At 42.3% G+C, this 18764-nt stretch overlaps 1 protein-coding gene across 1 annotated transcript in view; it reads right to left on the minus strand.

The window, feature by feature from the left end:
* Positions 1-18764, minus strand: part of ppl (periplakin) — an 84572-nt gene that overhangs the window by 35193 nt on the left and 30615 nt on the right. The window contains exons 3-9 of the mRNA XM_063059190.1: positions 15525-15679; positions 14595-14715; positions 11281-11406; positions 10685-10726; positions 10288-10449; positions 7108-7215; positions 2697-2792 (exon numbers count right to left, since the gene is read on the minus strand). Coding sequence (XP_062915260.1) covers positions 2697-2792; positions 7108-7215; positions 10288-10449; positions 10685-10726; positions 11281-11406; positions 14595-14715; positions 15525-15679 — 810 coding nt within the window. The remainder of the gene's footprint in view (positions 1-2696; positions 2793-7107; positions 7216-10287; positions 10450-10684; positions 10727-11280; positions 11407-14594; positions 14716-15524; positions 15680-18764) is intronic.

The following is an 18764-nucleotide window of genomic DNA, read 5'->3' on the forward strand; positions in this document are numbered from 1 at the left end:
TGATTGCCCGGGGCCAGTAAATCACACGGCATTCACGCAAACCGGGGTTTGGGTGGGAAAGACATCCTAACCTCATGGGTTTGACGGGACCAAAGTCGTACAAACCCTAGGTGGAGAAAGGGCGGGGAGTCCGGTGGCAGTTAGCAAGGGGCCAACAAGCCGCACTCCCACAGACACGCAGTAAAAAGGGGTTTCAGGCACAGCCCTCCCCATCATTGAATGCATTTACAAGAATCAATGCCACAACAAAGCAGCATCCATCAAAGAACACCAGACTCCCTCCCCCCCCCCCCACCATCCAGTCCATGCCAGCTTCTCGCTACTACCATTGGGCAGGAGGTACCTTAGGTCCCACAACAGCAAGTTCAGGAACAGTTCAGAACCATTTGACTCATGAACCACATACAAAAGCTTTTTACAACTCATTATTCTCAGTATTATTATTTTATTTGCACACTGTCTTTTTTTTTTGCACATTGGCTGTTTATCAGACTTCAGGTGGCTATGTAGGTTTTTTTTTTGTAAATTCTATTGCATTTTTTCCTGGTAAAAAATAAATCTCAAGGTAGTATATTGATACATGTAGTTCAACAATAAATTTACTTCTTAATTTTTTTTGAGGTGTTGTTCATCTGTGTTAACATTGACGCTCAAGCTGTCCTTTATCTTAGCAGATTCCAATGGACTTTGCTTTTTGTTGTAAAACTTGTGTATATTTTATAGGTTACTTATGTTTTTCTTGTAAATGTTATGTATCTAAGGCTATGTACCTGTGACACTGCTGCAAGTATTTTTAAGATGCATTTATGCATACATGTACTTGCGCTCATAACAATAAACTCAACTTTGACATATCTGAGGTAAAGAAAAATCCCTTACAATCAAATTGTTTTTTTTTAAATCAACAAAAATTATTGTTCCAGCTGGTTGCACTTCAACAGGGAGATTCAGAAATCAGCTGTGGTTTTAACAACCTGAGTGACATTCCCCAGATTTGTGGAGAGCCCCTATAACAAGCAATAACGGTGATTTATTTATAGGTTTAATAAAAGGCTTATGGCTGCATCCTTGTTTACTGACCAAGGCTTTCCACACTCTGATGTAAGTGACTTAGCAAGGTTAGACCCAGCCTTCTATGAGGTGAAAAATAAAACTAGGGCCCTCAAGCCTAAGCAGTCATTTAATTAGATCATTTCTTCAATATTCATCCTTAATTCCATAACTACACACAGCAAAATCCTATCTGTTCGATTTTTAGGCTGAGGAAACATTGTCATTTTTCATGGAATTAAATCAAAGACATATTTGCTAAAAGTAAGGCTCACTGCAAAGTAAGACTACCATGCATGATTACTGCCTGTGGACAGAGGTGAATTCTGCTTTTCCTCCAAGTGTGTCTTGTCTCAAGTTCACCAGCAAACTTAAGAGTAACCAGCTAGCCAGCAACAATCAAAAGCTGAGAGCTTTAAAGGCAGTTTCTTGCGGTTCTTAAGGTTATCCAAACAGGAAGCTTGATGGCTAGGTGGGAAAGATTTCAATTTCTGAAGAAAGCGACTATACGTGAGACAATTTGGAACAATGGTGCTTATGTATCACAGGACAACTGCGAAGAAATGTCTCTTGTCCAAAAGGTATGTTTTTGATTGAGGAGATCACTTACATAATCTATATTTTCCTGACCAGTAGCTTGAAATTAAATTTCATTGCAGGAGAGTGCGTGTTCTATTGTTTTAGAGGTAGAGTGCACAACAGGCTCTTCTGGCCCAATGAGCCCCACCACTCAGCAATGTCACCTTTTAAGTCCTAGCCTAATCACAGGACAATTTACAATAACCAACTAACTGGTACATCTTTAGACTGTGGGAGGAAACCCACACACACTCAAAGGAAGTATGTACAAACGTCTTACAGAGGGCCCTGGAAGTCCAATGCCTCGAGCTGTAATAGTGTGCTAACTGCCACGCAACCGTGGCAACCATTGGTTTCAACAAGTGAAGCTCAGACCCTAAGCACATTAGTATTCTTTATTCGTTTATCTAATCCCCTGTCAAATACTCTGATTTAATCAATTTCTAGTGAGGTATTCTTGATGCACGAGGAATGAATTAAATCAAGGATATGTTATTTTTAAATAAGTTGCCGGTAACTGTAAATGAAGTTTATAGGAAGTTTCCAGTCTCAGTGGAGAGTGCAAACTATGTAACATCTACACAAATCCCTTCTCCCATGTCCAGACACAATGGGCTGGCTCCCGCTCTGGTAGGTTCCTCTGTGTTTCCCCAAAGGCAGCCACATCATACCTTCTATGTGAGGGTTCCTGCTGTGTGTGCATTCCCCTCTGGCTTCATGTGCACAAAGACATTGATGTTACTACACTTGGCTGAACACTTCCACACGTTAGAGTCTCAAACACTCAGGACCCCAAAGAAAAGTTGCATACTCCAAGTCAAATAAAACTCTGCTGTATCGTGTGCTTCGCGTTTAAGCTGTGCAATTAAATCTCTAGGTTCTCATTACCATTGTGGATGTCAGCTGATAGCATGACAGGAGCATGCAGTGTGCAAAGCCCCAATCACATGTAATAAGCAATAAACGTATGACAGGAAGCATTTCAATTCCAAGAAAAAGACAAACTGAGATCCGGGTCCGCACAAGCCCACTATGACGGCCAGACTGATTCCACGGCTCCCTCTTACCTTGTGGTAGTCGTCCATGTTTTTGAGATGATTCTCCTCACAAATCAGCAGGTTGAGGTATTCCTTCCAATCTGCGTGCACAGCTTCCATGTGGGCCTGAGAGAGAGCCATGATCGTGGGATCAGCATCAGAATTATTGTCGAAGCAAATCTAAAAGATCTATTTTTTCCCCTGAAATCTCTATGATTGACGAGTCGTGGGGACGCTGTGCTGGCGCCAGAGTGTACTGACTCTTGCAGGCTGCCCAGCACAATCCTTACTGATTTGATTTGACACAAATGACGCATTTCACTGCATGTTTGATGTAGGTGCACTAATTAAAGCTAATCTTGGAATTATTTACAGCAGAAGTAACATTGCTCCAATTTTTAAAAGATGAAGATTCACTGCAGCACAAAATATTGGTCTTTCAATTGTAAAAAATTGTGTACTTGTTACTACCATCAGGGAAGAGGCTGAGGGCTCACACTCAATGATTCAGGAATATCTTCCTAACCGGCATCAGATTTCCGAATGGTCCATGAACCCATGAACATTCCCTCATTGTATTAAGCAACACACAAGCGGACATTAATATTATCTTTGCACTGTAAGAGCAAGGATGTGATGCTGAGGCTTTATAAGGCACTGGAGAGGCCTCACCTTGAGTATTGTGAGTTTTGGGGCCCCCATTTTAGAAAAGATGTGCCGGCATTGGAGAGGGTCCAGAGGTGGTTCACAAGAATGATTCCAGGAAAGAAAAGGTTCATCATGCAAGGAATGTTTGATGGCTCTGAGTCTGTACTCACTGGAATTCAAAAGGATGGGGGGGGGTGGGGGGGGGATCTCATTGAAATCTTTCGAACATTGAAAGGCCTAGACAGAGTGGATGTGGAAAGGATGTTTCCCATGGTGTGAGAGTCTAGGTCAAGGGGGCACAGCCTCAGGATAGAGGGGCACCCTTTCAAAACAGAGATACGGAGAGATTTCTTTAGCCAAAGGGTGGTGAATTTGTGGGATTTGTTTCCACATGCGGCTGTGACGGCCAGGTTATTGGGTGTATTTAAGGCAGAGATTGATAGGTTCTTGATTGGACATGGCATGAAAGGTTATGGGCTAAGGCTGGGGACTGGGTTTGAGGAGGAGAGAGAAAAAAAAAATCACTCATGATTGAATGGCAGAGCAGACTTGATGGGCCAGGTGGCCTAATTCTGCTCCTATGTCTTATGGGTTTATGGTCTTGTGTATTATTGCTACAGAATGACAAATTTCACATTATATAAGACAGTGGTAATAAACTTGGTTCTGACATATTAGAGAAATGAGAGCGATAGAATGAAAGCTCTTCATATGAGCACAAGGAATTCATGTCACTTGCACTGGTATTTCAGGTAAACTGTCTTCTACTTCTCAGGTGGTCCCTTAGGATGGAGAATGATTCAGTTTTTCTCTGTTCTGTGGGATCTGAAGGGGCTGATGAGGTTGACGTGAGACCTGCAGACTCTGAGCTTTAGGTGGTGGGCAGATGCACAGCACTGGGTTCCTTCTGCTGGGCTTCTGAATGCTCCCGCTGAAAAGACTAGCAGCTCAGCGCTTCCTGGAATGTTCCTGCTCCACCCTGAGTGGCGATGGGCAGCGATTCCCTCACGTTGGCGAGGAACTTGTGTTCTTCCAAAACAAACCCGAAGGACATTCATTAAGCCTACCCTCCCTCCTGGTGATCTGCTGCTGTTACAGAGCTCGGAAAGGGAATCACGTCGGAACCAGGATCAGGTTTATCATCACTCACCTTCAGTATGGCATGAAATTTGTCGCTTTGTGTAAAAAATACTGTAAGTTATAATCCCTCTGCACCTTTTTCCAACCCTGAGCAGTGGCCCCTCCACACCAGATGGTGATGCAACCAGTTGGAATGCTCTCCACGGTACATGTGAAGAAATTTGCAAGTCCTTGGTGACAAACCAAGTCTCCTTAAACTCCCAATGAAAACATATGCACTGGAGTGCCTTCTTTGTAATTGCATCGGTAAATGAGGCCCAGAATAGATCTTCAGAGATGTTGACACCCTGGAGCTTGGAACTTGTGGATGACATGATCTGTTGAGTGTTACTTTGGCCTCTGTGCTGGGGGTATTGGCCAAAGAACAGACACTGGATTTGAGGACAGCATGGAAATAGTTTTGCTTGTGTTTTCCCAATGCTTTGAACTGCCTACTACAGGCAGGCCAAATCTCAGAAGCACAAAAAAAGGGCAGTGATCAACAGCTGCTCGGTTGACCATGATTCCATTTAGCAAGTGTGACCTTCTAACGTACCTCTTTAGACAGCTGTGGCTCACTGAATGGAATAGTGAATTTCATTGTTACTGCTTGCCTGGGTGACTCCCAAGATATGGAAAACATGAGGCATTATAAGGCCACTTTGTGAGCAGTTTTTGGCCCTTTATCTAAGAAGGGATGTGTTGGTATTGGAGATGGTCTACAGAAGGTTCTCAAAAATGATCCCGGGAATTGAAGTGTTAACATGTGAGGAGCTCCGGGCCTGTATTCACTGGAGTTTTGAAGAATGAGGAGGGGTTTCATTGAAACCTTTCAATGAAGGCCTAGATAGAGTAGACATGGAGAAGGCGTTTCTAATAGTGGGAGGGACTTGGATCAGAGGGCACAGCCTCAGAGTACAAGGATGCCCCTTTGGAACAGAGATGAGGAGGAATTTCTTTAGCTGGAGGGTGGTGAATCTGTGGAATTTGCTGCCACAGCCATTTGTGGCAGCCAAATCATCGGGTATATTTAAAGCACAGGTTGATAGGTTCTTGATTAATAAGGGTGTCAAACTTTAAGGGGAGAAGATATGTTAATGGGGTTAAGAGGGATAATAAATCAACCATCATTAAATGTTGGAGCAGGTTTGATAGGCCAGTTGGCCCAATTCTGCTCCTGTGTCTTGTGGTCTTAGTTTCTGTGGTCTCACTGTGGATTTTTATTGTTGGAGGGCAGTGTAGTATGATAAAGTGTTACACTTTATGAACCAGTGTTGGTTCATAATTGATTTTTATTTATTTAGAGATACAGCGCAAGACTGTCCCTTCTGGCCCCCTGAGACACGCCACTCAGCATCTCACCACCAACTTAACCCTGGCCTAATCACACGATGATTTACAATGACCAATTAACCAACTAATCAGCATGCCTTGGGTCACGGGCGGAAACCAGAGCACCTGGAGGAAACCCACGCACACGTGGGAAGAGCATACTGTTACATGCCCACAGTTTGATCACGGGACAGTGGGATGATGTAATGGTCTTGTGAGCGGGATGATGTAATTGTCTTATGACCGTGGAGTGATGTTATGTCATGTGATGGCATGGTATTTAAACAAAGCCAGCCACTGTGACGCAGTTTTTAAATTTCTATTTAACGGTGCAAACACGTTGTTGCCAGCAGTTTCGCCAATCACTACCAGTCTTTGTTTGTTGCACAGTTGTTTTACTTTTACAGTCTAGTATTGGAGAGGGAATACCTTACCAATGTACAGGAACCCAAAAGATTGGGTAAAGTTAACAACATTCGGTGTTTTGGAAGTGATCGACTGTTTGGAATCAGAATCGTCCAGGAAATTGTGGCATGCATGTTGGAGTTAAACCCCTGCAAAAGTTAGGAGGTTTGGTGCAATGTCCACCTTCCAGGGAAAAGGTCAGTTACTTTAAGGCACTTTATATTCGGCGTGACTCCTTTGACAAGGCATTGCTCGACTGTGATCAGCAGATTCGTCATTTTCTTCGGAGGAATTGTTGCTGCAGTAAAATCTCTCCTTAAAGACTGTAAAAATCACTAGGACTTTTCAACTTACTACTTTAAGACTGTGCTTGAATGAGAACTCATTAAGAGCTATTTCTAAGTTTGACTGTTTGTTCGAGATAGCCGCATAATGGTTAACTTCTGGTTTTGCTCGTTTGTTTACTTTTCTACGTTTCTGAGTAGAGGTTAATAAAAATTGTTGTTTATTTATAAAACTTGACTCAGTTGTACATTCATGGCTGCTGATTCATAACAATATAAACTTTCTTAGGGATGACACCAGAACTGAATGCCGAACTCCACGCCCCAAGCTGTAATAGCGTCGTGCTAACTGCTACGCTACAGTGGCACGCCATGGTGGATGCAGTGCTCAGTGAATGAGCTGACTGTGGTTTGGAGCTCACGCCATAAGGGCATAGACTGGAAGACATAGGAACAAGTGGGAGGTGGTGTTGGAACAGGAGCGTTGTTTTTACATTCCATGTGACAGACCGCAGAAAGACTCCTTACCATCATTCCATTTGTCTCCTTCCTTGAAGATACTGACTGTATATCTACAGTTTATGGTGGAGTGCATTCTGACAGGCTGCATCACAATCATGCTGCTGTAAGTTTGGGCTCTACGTTCTAGTTACCTCAACAGCATTCCTTCCTGGGTGGTTTATCTGTAGCAGATTGTTGCCTTCATCGTGGAGTTTGGAAACAGATGCTTCTTTAGCTTCCAAGTGTCGGTTCACGAAACTCTGCAAGAGGCAAGCGAAGTCTCAGGTTTGCTGCCGATCTCCCCTCTACCACCCACCCCTTTCTAGACCCGAGAGGTACAGCAGAAGATTTGCACCACGCCGGCAGAGGTAAATTCATGGTTACAAACACAAGAGATTCAGCAGATACTGGAAACCCACCCAAAATGCTGGAGGAACTCAGCAGGTCAGGCAGCATCTATGAAAAGGAATAAAGAGTTGACGTTTTGAGCTGATACCCTTTATCAGGACTGAAAAAGAATGAGGAAGAACCCAGAATAATCACGTGTGAGGTAGGAAAAGAGTACAAGCTAAAAGGTCATAGATCGGGGGCATCTTAACCTGATGTCCATGGACCCCTCGGTTAATAGTAGGGTCCATGGCATATAAAAAAGTTGGGAATCCCTGTGATAGATGAAGCCAGGTGAGGAGGAAGGTAGGTGGGTGGAGGATGGGAGGGAAAGGAGTAGGTGAGTGTGAGGGAAGGTAGGTGGGTAGTAGCTTGCTGCTGGGTAAATGTATCATTTCATCATATCAATATATTGAGGTTGTAAAATTCAGCCCTTGAACTTGCTCTGCAATTCATGGCCGATCCTTTGTCTTGATAGTACATTTCAGTCCTCATAACCCTTGATGTCTTTAATGGCCAGAAATCTCCTTCTTAAATATATTTAGGAATTTATTTTCCACAGCCTGTGTGATAAAGAATTCTACACATTGACCACTTCCTGACTGAAGAAATTTCTTATCTCAGTCTTAAATGTCTCTCCCCCACCTTTTCAGACTCTGACCCCAAGTTCTAGATTCCACAGTGAAAACATCTACCCCGCATCCAGCATGCTGAATCTTGTCAGTGGCTTGCATGTTTTAATGAGAACTTATTTTTCTGAATACAGATGTAGTTTACCCAGTCTCTCCTGATGTAACAGTCTCGCCATCTCAGGAATTAGTCAGGTGAACCTTTGTGACACTCCCTCTGCAGATGGAATCTCTTTTAGTAGAACGGAGATCAAAACTGTACTCTTGCAAGGTCACATGACACCCTGGTCTGGATACACACTGCGGCCATTTTATTAGCTAATCAGTCAATCACGTGGCAGCAACTCAATATATAAAAGCATGCAGTCATGGCCAAGAGGTTCAGTTGCTGTTTAGATCAAGCATCAGAATGGTGGAGAAGTATGATCCAAGTAACTTTGACCATGGAATGATTGCTGGTGCCTGATGGGGTGGTTTGAGTATCTCAGAAACTTCTGATCTCCTGGGACTTTCATGCCCAACAGTCTCTCAGTTTACAGAGAACGGTGTGAAAAATAAAAAAAAAAATTTGGCGAGCAGCTGTTCTTTGGGCGATAATGACTTGCTAATGAGAGAGGTCAGAGGAGAATGGCCAGACTGGATCAAGCTGACAGGAAGGTGACAGTAACTCAACTAACCATGTGTTACAACACTGATGGGCTACAGCAGCACCACAGCGGGTTCCAGTCTTGTAGCTAATACGGTGGTAATTGAGTGCATATTCCTGTTCTTTCATCATTCCTGAGAATAAACCCAGAAACTCCCACACAGTAACACAGTGTGAATACCGTGCATTCTGGTTACCTGGGCCATTAGTTAATCAGGACAGCTGCTCATTTGGGAGAACTTCTGAAGAACAAAAACTAATTGAGGAAACTGCTGGGATTCCTTTCGTTTATTTGGGACCCTCTGATTAATTGGGGCAGGAGACTGTTGCTGAACAGTTTCTATCTAGCATCAGTCGTGTGCACTTGCGTGGCCATTAGGCTCTACACCATGCTTAGAGCAGAGAGTTTCTAAGCAGCGTCAGTTGCTTGTGTTTGTGTTCAAAAAGCAGTGATTTTTGTCGCTGAGAGCTGGCGAGAAATAAGCAGCAAGTCTGTTCAGAGCTGGTTTGCTCACTGCGGCTTCAAGCAGTCAGGCTTAGAGAAAATCAAACAACTTCACTAGATCAACAAGTTAGAAACTATGAAGATTTTGACTGTTACAATGAAAAATGAAGATTTAGAGGATACAATTGTTGATATGCATTGTATGAAGGCAGTCCATTATCTACACTAGGAGTCCGCACTGATTTTGCTCACTTTAGGTCAATCAAAAGAATATGGCTGGTTTACAGTACTGCAGTAGTATTGACAGTGTTCTAATTTGTTCCGCGTTTCATTTAAATACATAAGTTGTTACTCAGTTTGTCCTTTTTATACCTTTTTAAACTATTTCCATGAAATTTCGGCTGATTGGGGCAGTCACTTAATTGGGCCAGATGTACTGGTCCTGAGGTGTCCCAGTTAACCAGAACCCACTACACTTTCAATACTTCCATTGGCAGACTAGAGTATAGAATTATTTCTTTGCAGTTTAACTTTCCTGTGCTTGCTTATAATTTTAATATGATTACTTGTATGTGTATAAATGTTCAGTGAAATTTCAGTAACAGCTGATTCTGTATTTTTCTGGAAGTCTGTCTGCAGCCACCACTGAATCTGATTATTTTATAGGTTGCTCCTTGTGTTGGCACGTGGCCAAGTGGTTAAGGCATTTGTCTAATGATTTGAAGATCGCTATTTCGAGCCTTGGCTGAGGCAGCCTGTGTGTCCTTGAGCAAGGCACTTAACCACACATTGCTTTGCGACAACACCGATGCCAAGCTGTATGGGTCCTAATGCCCTTCCCTTGGACAACATTGGTGTCGTGGAGAGGGGAGACTTGCAGCATGGGCAACTGCTGGTCTTCCACACAACCTTGCCCAGGCCTGTGCCCTGGAAACCTTCCAAGGTGCAAATCCATGGTCTCATGAGACTAACGGATACCTAAATAAAAAATTCCTTATCATTGGAATCTCTTATTATCTCTCGTCTGAGGTAGATTTTAGTCTAAGACGTCTTTGTTCTTTTACTTCCTTTTTTCTTGTAACATCTAATTAACCACCAGAACCACCAAGTTTTATGCCTCATTCTCAACTTCCAAAGAACCTCTGGATCACAACATCACCATATCTGACACCACCATGTCAAGTGCCCCCCCAGATCATGAGTGAAGGTTTGCAGTTGACGTTACCTCGTACTGACGGTGGCGATTTTTGTAGTCCAGGTTCTGGTCACTCCAGTCGTAACGCAGTCGGTCCTCCTCCTGGGTGTCCATCCAGTACAGCTCATTGGTGCAGTTCTGCATGTAGTCGCGGAGGCTTGACAGGTCCTTTTGCCGCTGCTGTGTTCCTCTCTGCATGGATCAAACCAAATAGACATTGACCTTTACGCATAGCAGCATTTTTACGGGCTGTCCCATTTTGTAACAAGATGCTCTCTTATAGTTTTAACAATGGATTAGCAGAGTCAACTCTCTTCTGATGTTGTCAATATTGGAGCTCGAATATTAGTTAATACTGTCAAGCCAATCTAAGTATATGAAAGATTTTGGGTTGATACAGTTTAGAACAACATGTCTTCGTACTCACCAGAAGTTTGTTGTACTTCAACTGGATGCCACTGACGTAATCCTGTTGAAAGGATGGAAGAGAGTGTTTTAACAGATAGTACAATATATTTTTATAAGAGAGGATTTCATTCAAAGATAGACCCTTTACAATCCCCTTATCCCTCACAACATAAACTTTCAATGGGGAACCATTCCACTGTGAATGATCACTCAGTTTACAGGAGAAATTATGACAGTGAAGTTCATAGGGTTGATGGTTACTCAACAGCTGAATTCTGAGCTGTGATGACTTCCCATGAATCGATTGTCTTGAAGCAATTGTTTCTCAACATCCATGCTGCATCCTTGAAGGATCACAATTAGATGCAAAGATTTAAAATAGCACAAACAACGCTGCTCTCTGAATAGTTATTCAGATTGTACAACATTCAATGGACAGGATTAGTGCAACAGAAGGTTTTTGTTAGGCATTTCATTACTAATCTGTCCAGCACAAAATCATTTGCTGAAGGGTCAGCTCCTTTGACGTACGACTCTATGTTAACATTCCCTGACCTGCAAGTTTCCCTCTCACAGCTGTAAGGAAGCGTCACACCTGCTGATTGCTTGCTTTACCTGATTTCCGTTCTTTTGGATGTGATCCCCAATCGTTTCAACCTCTTTAGTGAAGAGCTGGTGGTGTTCCAATTGTTGATCGACAAAAGGCAATTCATTTCCAAAGCCCTGGTTGTTCAGCTCTGTCTGAAGGAGGAAACGGACGCAGGAAAAATTCACAGGAGGAAATTTTGCATTCATTAGAGACCATAATCTCCACAGGCGGAACAATGTTGCTTTGAGATATTGGCCCAGATATTGAGGTACTAGCAAGGTTCCCAATAATACAAGGCAAAGTTGACAGCAACTTTTGCCAACTGCCTGACCATGGTTGGCTGTATTGATCCAACACCTGTTTATAATGATACCTTACTCATCTGCAGTCAATACCATTGCCATCCTCCACTTTAATCTGCACAGGAATTACTGTGGGGATGTGATTCAGACAGTTCCCTATTAACTGGCACTGAAGAGCAAAGGAAAAACATAGTTAGTGGGACCAAACCTAACCAATATTTTTCAGCATGTTCGAAAACTGCTGCTGGGAGAAAGACTTTTCCGGCTTTGGAAGTGTTCAGAAGAATGGCATCTCATCCATTCAGGGGGAAGTTGCTGTTGGGTGGTGCAACAGTTTGCTGTGCACTACAGCTCCAGCGACTTGGGTTCAGTCCTGACCTCAGATGCTGTCTATGCAGTGCTTACACCTTCACTTTGTGTCCAGATGTTTGCTCTCCTCCCACATCTGTGCTGGAAGATGAACTGGTCTAAGTGAGAAAAGAAGCAAAGGGGAGTTGATGGACATGTGGGAGAGAATGTGCTTCAGGGCTCTGGAGAACCAAGGAGAGGGGGCACAAGATTATTCTGCTGGAGTTGGCAAAGATTTAATGGGGGAATGGCTTCCTCCATGTTGTAGTAAGGAAGCATGTACATTTATCTATTTAATATTTTCCCTTCATCCACTACACATGCCCCAGCCTTTACTCTGCATCGTGTACAATGATTTAAATGTAATTTATAATTCCTGTTTTTCTACTTCCAGCTTTGCAGTCTGTATGACTCAGTGGGTTTCACCCATGCTGACTGGTAGATGAACCTCTCTGGTGACAGGCACTACTGATTCCCCAGCAAAGAGCAATTCAAATACTCAGAACCCCTGCCGATGAGGCTGAGGAAAGTCTCTGATCAACCCTATCCAAAATGAATGGCAAAAACCTTTCCTCATCACTCATAATAAAACCCAGAGTAATTAAGGAAGGCTTGCATTTATATAGCACCTTCCACTCTCTTTCGTGACAGCAAGGGGCACTTTTCAGCCTACATAATAACAATAAATATTGCAATGCAAAGAACAATGTGGCCAAGGATCTTTGGCAGAAACTTTAACCTCTGTGTGAAACTTGCATGACCTCCCTGTGACTCCGCGACTTTCTCCTAGTTTCCACCTGCATTCCAAAAACATATGGATTAATGGATTAATTGTCCCTAGTGTGTTGGTAAATCAGGGCAGAGCTAAAAGGGATGTGGGAAGGAAAAGATGAGTTGGGGATGGTTAGTTTAAAATGAGTGCTTGCTGGTCAGTACGTACTGTGTGCTCTGAAGGGTTTCTTCCTATGCTGTATCTCTCTATGACGATAGAGGATCAAACATAACCTAACCAAGTGATAAAGTGGATGTAAGGGGTACCAGTTCCTACCATGATTCTCTCAAGTTCCTACATTCTTATTTCTAGATACTAAAAGTACACGGGCCCACAACGTGGAATGTGAGATTAAAGTTCTTCAGGAAGTCCAAGACCTCCCTTCTGCCCAATGGTCACTGATCTGATTCACAGTGCTACTTTCTACTCTCGGAATGTCGTAGTGTGGACAAAATCACCAGAGGGACACAGCTGATAGATATGAAGTGGTCTTTTATTCGACAAAATGAGACACAGCAGGCATCATATTTAGACCCTTTCCGTAGAAGAGGCTTGCTCAACCTAACATTACGTGACATTTATATGCTAAAGATCAAAGGACAATTCTATATCTACAACCTACAATGCTTCCTTTGAATTACATACAACTTTCACACCTCCTTCTTCACACTGACACTCCAGTCAACCAAATGAATGTTAACTCCCATTGTCTGGTTTCTCAATTAACAGCTCTAGGAACCTATTGTCCAGAGCCACATTTTAAATTTAATCTACAGTCCAAGTTCAGGTCTAAAGATTAGTGGCCGAAATTAGTTGCTGCAGTTAATGTTATGCTGTATGTCCTAACCCAAAAAAACTGCCCCAGAAATTTTCAACATCGTGGTTAAACAGGTGACAGCATCACTTGGGTCAAAAGCTTCAAGTCCAAGGGCATGGAACGGAGTATTAAAGAATCAATGCTAGCAGACTGTCGTAGCACTGAAGTCGCTGCTCTGTCAGAAATATTGCCTTTTTCTGAGGTGTTACACAAGATTTAGCCTGCGCTCTCATCTGGATGCAAAATATCCCATGGCAAAAAGAACAGAGCATATGCATTTGGTGCCTTGTACAATATTTATCCTTGAATCATCAGTTCTGTAAAGATACACAATTATCAGTCATTGCTGCTTTGATGGAACCTTGCTCTAGACAAATTGGGTGCAACACTTCTCACATCAGTGATTGCACTTCAAAAGTACTTCATGACCTGTAAGGTATACTGGGACATCATGAAGACAACAGAGGTTCCACAGATGACTGAAATCTAGAGTAACACGTGAGAAATGAACATAGAAACATAGAAATCTGCAGCACATTACAGCCCCTTTGGTCCACAATGTTGTGCCGACCATGTAACCTACTCTAGAAACTGCCTAGAATTTCCCTAGCGCACAGTCCTCTATTTTTCTAAGCTCCATGTACCTATCTGAGGCTCTTAAAGGACCCTATTGTGTCTGCTTCCACCACTGCTGCCGGCAGTGCATTCCATGCACCCACCACTCTCTGTGTGAGAAACTTATCTCTATAATCCTCCTGGTACCCATTTCCAAGCACCTTAAAACTGTGCCCCCTCGTGTTAGCCATTTCAGCCCTGGGAAAAAAAAAACCTCTAGCTATCCACACAATCAGTGGCCCTTATTATCTTATATACTTCTAATCCTTCATCGCTCCAAGGAGAAAAGGCTAAGTTCACTCAACCTATTCTCATAAGGTGCCTTCTCCCATCCAGGCAACATTCTTGTCAATCTCTGCACTCTCTACATGCCAGAAGAACTCAGCAGATCAGGCAGCATCGTCCAGCATTGTGCGTGTATGTTGGGACATCATGAAACACAAGTAAGAGTCTTTCTTTTTATTTGAAATATGGTGCTTTTATTACCTGCTTCTCATCAATCAGTTTGGACCAATCGATTGTCGGAACTCCATCTGGCCGGCTAAGATTGTAAACCTTCTTGTGTTCCAGTCGCAGTTTCTTGCTTCTTTCTTGCAACTGCTTGATACTGAAAAGAAAATTCAGTTACCTAAAGTCTTGCACTTTGATATTTTCAAAGTTCAAAGGAAATTAACTATCAAAGTACAAACATGCCACCATATACTACTGAGATTCTTGCAGGTATTCACAGTAGAAAAGAAAGAAATGCAATAGAATCAATGAAAAACAACACACAAACAATGACAGATAAACTGTGCAAGTACCAAAAGAAAACAATTCTGGTATCAATTACTTAATCCTCAACTTTATTCCTATTAGATATTATAAGCTACCTTGACCAAGGAGGTGAATTACCACAATGAATCTCCAGCCTTCCAACCAATCCACCATTTGCTAATTTGCTGTTGGTTAGTTTCTTTAAAACCATGGCCCACCAAGAATTGGCCCCCTTCCAAACAAAAAAAAATGCCATTCTTCTCAACAAATGCAACATGGACTTCCTCTACAGTAAACAGGAGCAGGTTATGGCGTTGAAGTTTTATGGTTCAAAGGTTTCAAAAGGTACATTTAATGTCAGAGAAATGTATACAATATACATCCTGAAATGCTTTTTCTTCGCAAACATCCACGAAAGCAGAGGAGTGCCCCAAAGAATGAATGACAGTTAAATGTTAGAACCCCAAAGTTCTTTGGAAGGTGATATCAGCTGTATATTCTGTATAATTATCATGAGGAAAGAAATGAACACAGCAGACAACATTTAGAAACTGTGTGACTGCTCCTCACTTTAATCTTCACTGTAAAATACTGTAACAAAGTGTCAGTGCCCCCCCCCAATCTTCTAGATCTGTATTATTTTTGGGGATAAACACTTACTCCGCTATGATCATATCACACTGGGGATGCTTCTCAATGAGGGCAGTCTGTGCATCTGTCTGAAGTTCTTCTAGTATTTCATCCGAACTATCCATCAATTTAGCAGTGTTCTCTTGGAATAACACATTTTTCCCTTCCTCTATGCGTCTGACATCCTAGAAAGATTGAAAAAAGAAATACACTTATTCAAATTACTTTTTCATATCCTTGAGAACCCCGTTCATTATTTCTTCACCAAGAGAGAAGGAAGTCAGATTTGGAAATCACTAGGATGTTTGAGTCTACAATTTCCCATTACGAGGAAATGAAATTCTGAAAGTGAAGCCTTTAAATAAAACTTCATTTTTGTGAGATCCTTTTGAAGTTTCTTATTCCTAACACAATGAAGACAGACTGAATAAAATTGAGCATTTTTTTAATCCAATGCAGTATTACTCCTTCTCCAGTGCAATGCTGTGATTGTGTGTAATGAACCTTGACCTTTCCCCCAGAAGTTCTTTGACTGATAGTGAGGAGACCTAGTAGATGGAGGCCACTGGGCAGAGGATTGAAGGACAAGAAATGAAGTGTTGTCCAAAACAAAGGCACATTAATATTAAGAGTTTCATCAGGGTGAAGGCCAATTGTAAATCTTTGAGATGGATTAACTGAGGGGACTGAGGGAGTGATGGGGATACTGAAAGAGCATTTTATCTCAGGCTTCATTGCCAGAGGCTGTAGAAACACTAATAATGGACAGAGAAGAAAGCGGGGAAGTTGTAAATGATATACATCGACCCCTAAAAGCTCAGGTTTGATCAATTGCAGCCAAGGATCATATAAAATAGGAACAGTGATTGGCCATCCAGATCCTGCACAGATAAAGCGAAAAAAGTTTGTGGCCGTCGTTGCTGCCTGTGTCAAGGAAAGGCAAATCACAAGACTGAAGGGTGGCAAATATGATGGCCTTCTTCCAGAGCAATTACATACCGCTCAGTTGTATTTAGCTTTTTGTTTTGTTCTTGTTAGAATTGAACAGATAGGAACTCTTTATATTTGACCTTCAGTCTCTGGTTAATTTTGGAAAAGCTGTTTCCATCTTCCCAGAGCAGAGCCAAACTGGAGTAACTGACATTGCAACTGTGTCTGGTTGCAGCCGGAAAGATGCTACTAAACCATCCCAGATGTTAGTGGTCAAAATGCTATTAATTTGAAGAAAACAGTTTTTCATGACATTTACTGTACTCCAAGAATGTTCTAATTAATACTTAGTGTATTGATTAAATCACACCAAGTTTATTTTTGCAGAACTGCTTCTGACCACTTAAAAGGATACTGGTATTAGAGAGAAGGATCTATGAGGATGTCCCCAGATATGAGAAGGTTAAATAATCAGGTGAAGGCCAAACAGGCGGTTTTTATTTTCCACACAAAGGTAAAGCCCTAGAGGAGACATAACTGTACAAATGAGGTAATTAAAATTCCAAAGTCATATGATGAGATTATTTGAACAAACGGGACTTTCTGAGTGCAAGACGTTTAGATGGGGCAGAATTTGTGAGGTGCATTTAAGAGGGTTATTTAACTCAATATGTAAATAGTCCAACAAGAGGAGGGGGGTTGTATTGGACCTGCTGTTGGTGATTGAGCCTGGCCAGGTGACTGACCTTTTAGTGAGTGAACGAATAGAGAAGAGTGACAACAACTCCTTAAGATAGCTATATACAAGGATGCGGGAGAGTATTAAGTTGAAGCAGAGCAAATTAAGAGAGCATTGGGCAGAAACCAGGGAGTGTTTTTCGGGAACAGCTGTTTTTGGGCAAGTCTACATCTGCCAGGTGGAGGGCTCTGAAAGGCCAACTGCACAGAGTACAGGACAGGTATGTTCCAATAAGAAGGATGGACCAGGATGGCAATGTAAGAGAACCTCGAATGTCAACACAGGTGATGAAACTGGTCAGGAAGAATAAGGAAAACCATGTAAAATTTAGAACACTGGAATCAAACAGAGCCCTTGAGGATCATTAAGATGCCAGAAAAGAATTTAAGGAAGGAGTTAGGAAAGTCAAGTGGGGCCAAGTAGGATTAAAGAGAATCCCAAGTATTTCTATACATACATCAAGAGCAAGAGGATAACTAGGAAGTAGGTAGGACCACTCGAGGATGGGGGGCAGGAACATTTGCTTGGATGTGGAGGATGTGAGTGAGGTCCTTAATGAGTGCATAACATCAGTATTTACCAAGAAAAAGGATGTGGAGGATAGGGAGATGAGGGCTAAGTATATATGCTAGGGTATTTCAGGGCTATGAGGAGGTAGTGTTGGGTCTCTTAAAGAGCTTTAAGGTGGATAAGTCCCCAGGGCCTGACAGGATATACCCCAGGTTATAGAGAGAGGCAAGAGAAGAGATTGTTGGGGCCTTGCCAAAGTCTTTGTGTCCTCTCTAACCATACACGATGTCCTGGCAAGTAGCTAGTGTAGTTCCATTGTTCAGGAGGGGAACCAGGGATAGTCGTGCAAGCTACAGACCAGTGAGTCTCGCATAAGTGGTAGGGAAGTTACTGGAGAAAATTCTTAGTGACAGGATTTTTTGAGCATTTGGAAAACCATGGCCTAATTAGGGAGAACCAGCATAGTTTTGGGTGGAGCAAGTCGTGTCTTACTATCTTGATTGAGTCTTTTGACGTGGTGTCGTGGGTGGTTGATGAAGGTAGAGCTCTGAATGTTGAATGCACGGATTTTAGTAAGGTGTTTTCTCTGGAGCAGCAGTGGCTGAGGGGAGATCTGATAGAGGTTGATGAGATTACGAGAGGCGTAGATAGAGTAGACAGACAACATCTTTTTCCAGGAGTTAAAATGTCTAATACCAGAAGGCATGCAGTTAAGGTGAGAAGAGGTAGTTTCAAAGGAGATGTGAGAGGCAAGTGTTTTTTTAAAATGCAGAGAATAGTGGGGGCCTGGAATGTACTGCTTGATGTGGTGGTGGAGAAAGAAACATGAGATGCTTTTAGATAGGCACATGAATGTGAGGAAAATGGAAGGATATGGACATTATGTAAGCAGAAGAGTAGCTATCTGATTACTAATTTAATTGATTTGACACATTATTGTGGGCCAAAGGGCCTGTTTCCTGCGCTTTATTGTTCTACATTCTAAAGTAGACAAGTCCATAGAGGAGCATATGAAAAACACAAGTTTTTTTTTGAGGATTTTCTCTTTTATCGAATGCAGATAATGTGGAAGCACAGCTATGTGGAGTGGT

This window comes from Mobula hypostoma, chromosome 9, assembly GCF_963921235.1.
Source record: "Mobula hypostoma chromosome 9, sMobHyp1.1, whole genome shotgun sequence".
NCBI classification, from domain to species: Eukaryota; Metazoa; Chordata; class Chondrichthyes; order Myliobatiformes; family Myliobatidae; genus Mobula; species Mobula hypostoma.